Here is a 6,500-nt window from a genome sequence, read left to right on the forward strand (position 1 = left end):
AAAGCAGTTGGACATCAGATGCGTGCTGATACGTTATTTGGAGGTCACTAATGACTTCCGTCTTTTGGACCATCTGTTTGTCCTATGGAGTGGTCCCAGGAAGGGTCAGAAAGCTTCAAGGGCCACCATTGCACGCTGGCTGAAGGAAGCTATTGCCTCGGCTTACCTAGTTCAGGGCCGTCTAATTCCGGTCGGTCTCTGGGCTCATTCTACTAGATCGCAGGCGACTTCTTGGGCAGAATTTCAGTAGGTGTCGCCGCAGGAGATTTGTCAAGCAGCTACGTGGAAATCTCTGCACACATTTGCTAGGCATTACTGTCTAGATGTCCGGGCCCCCGAGCTCAGTTCCTTCAAGACCAGTGTTCTCCAAGCAGGACTCTCTCAGTCCCACCCTGGTTAGGGAAGCTTTGGTACATCCCAGGAGTCCGGACTGATCCGGTTACGTACAGGGAAAGGAAAATTGGTCCTTACCTGCTAAATTTTGGTCCTGTAGTACCACAGATCAGTCCAGAGTCCCACCCATGGGGAAATGGAGAGTCTGCTCGGCCGGTTGATGTTCATATTCTGCAGATTTATTCAATGCATTTTGATATTGTGCGCCCACCTTCAAAGGGTAAGAGAATGGGCATATTTTCGTTCATGTTACCAGTTTTCATTCCCTCTGCTCTATGAGGGGGGGGGGGGATTTTGGTTGTACTAGTTTTCTTTTCTCTGCTTGGGTACAGTGTAATACTGACAGACTCTAGGTGGCACCTCAGGGGTATAGGATGGAGTCCATTTAAACTTCTCTGTCTCCATCTGCTGGAGGGGAGGCAAAACCCAGGTGTCTGGACTGATCCGTGGTACTACAGGAATGAAAATTAGCAGGTAAGGACCAATTTTCCTTTCTCCCCTTCAGCACCCATCCTTAGTTCTATGACGCCATCTCTCCTTTTCTCTTTTAGGAGGGAAAGTGGGATGAGTTGGGGTGGTGAGGAGGGTGTGAGGTGGAGCTGCCTGGGTTTGGGTGTGAAAAGTTGGCGGTATTATAGTGGAGGGTATGGGATGAGCCACAGGTGGAAGGTTGTGTGTGGGCCTGGCATGAAAGAGGGAATCTCTTTCCTTAAATTCACATAAATAATCAACTTAATATCGTAACATTTGTCTTTATTTTTCTTTATTAGAAAGTAATGAACTTGGGAACAAAATTAAACAGATACAACATGAGGAACTCACTGAAAATATGGAAACAAACAAGATGTTACCAGAAGGAGGAGGAGAGGATACTTTTTCATGTTCTGACTGGGGAAGAAATTGCAGGAACCAATACAACTCAAAAAAAAAGCAAAGAAATTCAACAGGAGACTCAGCTGAGAATTCCCATGTGGGTGAGCAAAGTGCCAGTAATATCACACACATAGGGAGAGAAGAGAGAAAGCAGGCAGCAGAACAAACATATTTATGTGATGTATGTGGGATATACCTCTGGGATGCTGAAACTCTGAAATCACATCAGAGATTTCATACTGAAGAGAGACCATTTGCATATACAGACAGTGGGAGAGCCTTCAGTTGGAAAGGAGAGCTGCTGGAAGAACAGATAACCTTCACAGGAAAGAAGCCTTTTTCATGTTCTAAATGCCAAAAAAGTTTAATTAGTGAGCACATGCTAATAAAACACCAGAAAATCCACTCTGGAGAGAGATTCTTTCCATGTACTGTATGTGGAAAAAGGTTTACGCGGAAGGCAAGCCTAAAATCTCACCAGAAAATCCACACAGGAGAGAGACCATTTTCTTGTAGTAAATGTGATAAATCCTTTGCGAAAAAGTATGATCTGATCTTACACCACAGAATTCACACAGGAGAGAGACCCTTTTCCTGTAAAGAATGCACCAAAACCTTCATTCAGAAAGCAGCTCTAGAAATGCACCAGAGAATCCACACTGGGGAGAGACCATTTTTGTGTATTGAATGTGGTAAAAGCTTCATTCGGAAGAGGTACTTAAAATTACACCAGGAAAGTCACATAGAAGAGAGACCTTTCTTATGTACAGAATGTGATAAAACCTTTCGGCACAAGAAATCCTTACTAATGCACCAGAAAATGCACACTGGAGAGAGACCCTTCTCATGCTCTGAACACGGAAAAAGCTTCATTTCCAAGGCAAGCTTACATTTACATCAGAAAATCCACACAGGAGAAAGACCTTTTTCATGTAATGAATGTGGCAGAAGTTTCACTCGGAAGACAAGCCTAAAAGCACACCAGCTAATCCACACAGGAGAGAGACCCTTTTCATGCACCGAATGCGGCAAACAATTTAGAAAGAAGCATAATCTAATCATACACAAGCAGCGCCACACAGGAGAGAAACCCTTTTCCTGTACTGAATGTGGGAAGAGTTTCACTCGGAAAGCATCCCTAAAATCCCACCAGAGAATACACATGAGAGAGACTGGCGAGAGCAGAGGAATAACAGAAAATATATCTTTACTCAAGTTTTGCTGAATATCTACACATGGTGACCTCGGTGCATGATGTTTATACAAACCTCATGAATATGACAGCTGCCAGAATGCATAAAATGCCAATAGCATACTAGCCATTCATTGCCTAGGATAAAAAAAAAATACCCCACACCAAGACCGATACTGGTGATAGTGATAGCGTACAGACCTCGAATAAAGGTTAACCACCCCTACAGGGATAGGCCATGATCAACCTGTTCATTGATGTATTATGCCGGGAAACAGACTGTGGGATTCACTGGGAAAATTGAGAGGGTTTGATGCAGTCATGTGAGTTTCTGAGGGATAAACTGGAGATTGTAGCTAACATATTACTTATAATTTCTATAGTGCTACTAGACATAGGCACCGTTTCTTGGTAGTGGGGGGCGGGGGGGGGGGTTCTGCTACAAAATCTTTTACACAGTCTGATTAATTCTGCTGGTTATGGATTTAGCCTAATTCCCGAATCAGAGATGACATAATAAACAGCAAGGAAGGCTAGCAGTATGCTCAGTTGCATGTATGCAGAGATCTCATGAGCAGGAAAAAGTAAGCAATATTGCCCTTGTATAGGTCACTGGTGAGACTCCCACCTTGAATACTGTGTCCAGTTCTGGAAGCTGTATATTCATATGGACATCGAGAGGATGGAAGCAGTTTGGAGAAAGGTTACTGAACTGATAACAGGGTCTGAACACGAACCCCACAATGAGAAGCTTAAGACACTCAAAATGTGAGTGAAGCCATGCGAGGCTCCTGGTGAAGCTGTAAGGCTCCTGCAAGGAATATGCGACTCACATCTACAGTATAAAAGATGTCCAAGTCAGGGCCTGACATGGACCATTGAGAAATAAAAGGGATTCTTCTACTCAGTAAAACAAGGACAGTGGACTCCTATAATACATTATTTACAAGAGGAAGGACTCTTGGGATAAAGAGAAGAGAGATCAAAAGTCTCAAAAAGGCCCGGAACGAACAACACTTTTTAAGATCCTTGTGCTTTGCTATAAGAGGATGAGCAGAGATGTAGGAAGAAACACAAGGGATCTCCCATTGGAACTGTGAATTTTAAGCTCAGATGCATGCATAGAATTAAAGAATTGTGTATCACTCAATGCTCCTGTGAACAGCAGCATGTAAATACATTTTCCGTGTAAATAAAGTCAGACCAGTGATGGACCCACAGCTTGGTAGCTGTTTGCAGTCATTCCAGGTGCTGAGCTCCGTGAAAGTTTGTTACCACAGAGAGGATTATTCGTCCTTAATGCTGAGCGCTTTCACCCATGGCCCACTGCAGCACCTGACTGGCCACAGATTATAGGAAGCCTAAGCCCAGTCGGGATATTCCTCTGACCAAATGGTTACCTGAAGTTGCATGGAAACATGAGGAAATACTTCTTTACCGAGAGGGTGGTAGGGTAGACACAGAGCAGAGTGGTGCGGGCAGGTGGGGGGAGTAGGACTATAGCAGGTAGACGAAATGACAGGGGGGGGGGGGGGGTTTAAGTGTTTGCTCAGTCATATGAAACTTTAGAAGGCCAATGAGGGAAAATGCAAGCAAATGGGCCATGAGTGATGGACCTCTGCATCAGGGTATGATAAAAGCCCGGAGATAACGGCCCAGAGTGGCCAAGCTTACAACCTTAATATCAGCAGTAGGACTACTTTAGTAACATGCACGGAGCCTAACATTAATGAACATGCGTGGGACAGCTATAGAGGGCAGTGGCGGGAAAGGGTTGAGAGGCTGGGTAAGAGACAAGGGCTGAACCTAGTGTTGGTTTAAATAGGAGAATTATGTGGTTAAAAAAAAAAACCAGGACAGCTGAGAAACCGGACAGGCCAGTTGCCAGGTTAAAATCTCATCTGCTAATTTTGGATAATTCAAAGTGCCTCACTCGGCACCTGCAATCGTTACTTCAAGCAGCATCTGTAAGGGAGGCGCACTTTTTTCTGAGCACATCAGGGCCACCTGACCTAGACACGTGTTCTTAAGCAAGTTTGGTTAGAATGAAATTAACAGTACCGAAATCTTTTTCTCTAAGCAATGAATGCGACATAAAAGATCTCCAGCAGGAAGGTGTGTGGATGGAAGTGCAACAGTGCAAAGCAAAACACTAACGGTTCAATAGTCAGTAAGCTGGAAAGTATGAAAGTATCCAGGGGCAAAGTTAGCCAACTATTCAGCAGAACTTATTTTCCACTGAATAGGCTGAATAAAGTTATCCAGGTGACTCTGAAGCTCACCAGCTTACTGAATATTTGACAAAATAAATGTAGTGGCTCGATTCCGCTCCACCGCCATCCCCCCACCATCCCTGTGCTCACCCCTAAGTTTAGAAAAAGGTTGTGGGCCTGCAGCCGGTTTCTTAAAGGAATAGAGCGCCACACCCCCAACCCCCAAAGCCTCCAAGGTAGCAAGAGGGAGGAAGAAAAAAACCAATCTTACCTCATCCCATCAGATGACGATCTAAGTTCCAATACAGTTGACGGGTCCCGGGGTTAAGATATTCATATATTCACTTCGCTGGAGCCAGGATTGGTTGCTTCAGTGACAGCTGACCAATCCTGGTTCAGAACTCAGGGAAGAGCTGGGGGATTGAGCCACTGTGGCCTGTGATGTTTCTTGCAGGCTGGGGGAGGATAAGGCCGCTTCTGGCCTGCAAAGTTTTATTTTTAAGATACCTGGCTAAGTGTAGGCCTTTGGAGGTCCATATTCAGACACAGTCTGGGTAGCAAAGTGCTGTTGCACGATTTAATATTGCTGGCCATCTTAAAATTAGCCGGCTAACTATAGCCAACTAACTCTGAATATCAGAGCTAGCCATTAACGTAGCCGGCAGTTACATACCCAGAACACCCCTAACTTTGCCCCTGGAGGTGGATTTGGACGTTGTGCTGTCACAGAGACGTGGTTCACGGAATCTCATGATTGGGATACGGCAATCCCGGGCTATAACATAAGAACATGCCATACTGGGTCAGACCAAGGGTCCATCAAGCCCAGCATCCTGTTTTCAACAGTGGCCAATCCAGGCCATAAGAACCTGGCAAGTACCCAAAAACTAAGTTTATTTCATGTTACTGTTGCTAGTAATAAGTTGACTATTTTCCTAGTCAACTTAATTAATAGCAAGTAATGGACTTCTCCTCCAAGAACTTATCCAAACCTTTTTTGAACCCAGCTACACTAACTGCACTAACAACATCCTCTGGCAACAAATTCCAGAGCTTTATTGTGCGTGAGTGAAAAAGATTTTTCTCCGATTAGTCTTAAATGTGCTACTTGCTAACTTCATGGAATGCCCCCTAGTCCTTCTATTATTCGAAAGTGTAAATAACCAAGTCACATCTACTCGTTCAAGACCTCTCATGATCTTAAAGACCTCTATCATATCCCCCCTCAACTGTCTCTTCTCCAAGCTGAACAGCCCTAACCTCTTCAGCCTTTCCTCATAGGGGAGCTGTTCCATCCCCTTTATCATTTTGGTTGCCCTTCTCTGTACCTTCTCCATCGCAACTATATCTTTTTTGAGATGCGGCGACCAGAACTGTACACAGTATTCAAGGTGCGGTCTCACCATGGAGCAATATAGAGGCATTATGACATTTTCCGTTTTATTAACCAATCCCTTCCTAATAATTCCTAACATTCTGTTTGCTTTTTCGACTGCTGCAGCACACTGAGCTGACAATTTTAAAGTATTATCCACTATGATGCCTAGATCTTTTCCTGGGTGGTAGCTCCTAATATGGAACCTAACATTGTGTAACTACAGCAAGGGTTATTTTTCCCTATATGCAACACCTTGCACTTGTCCACATTAAATTTCATCTGCCATTTGGATGCCCAATCTTCCAGTCTTGCAAGGTCCTCCTGTAATGTATCACAGTCTGCTTGTGATTTAACTACTCTGAATAATTTTGTGTCATCTGCAAATTTGATAACCTCACTCATCGTATTCCTTTCCAGATCATTTATAAATATATTGAAAAGCACCGGTCCA

The 6,500-nt window shown here is 44.1% G+C and overlaps 1 protein-coding gene across 2 annotated transcripts in view; it reads left to right on the forward strand.

Moving 5' to 3' along the window:
* Positions 1–3,678, forward strand: part of LOC115085956 (zinc finger protein OZF-like) — a 28,762-nt gene extending 25,084 nt beyond the window's left edge. For both annotated transcript variants that reach the window (XM_029592525.1, XM_029592526.1), the window contains exon 4: positions 1,164–3,678. In XM_029592525.1, the coding sequence (XP_029448385.1) occupies positions 1,164–2,491 (1,328 nt within the window). In that variant the 3' untranslated portion in view covers positions 2,492–3,678. The remainder of the gene's footprint in view (positions 1–1,163) is intronic.
* The last annotated feature ends 2,822 nt before the right edge of the window (positions 3,679–6,500 follow it).

Source organism: Rhinatrema bivittatum, chromosome 2, assembly GCF_901001135.1.
Source record: "Rhinatrema bivittatum chromosome 2, aRhiBiv1.1, whole genome shotgun sequence".
In the NCBI taxonomy this organism is placed as follows: Eukaryota; Metazoa; Chordata; class Amphibia; order Gymnophiona; family Rhinatrematidae; genus Rhinatrema; species Rhinatrema bivittatum.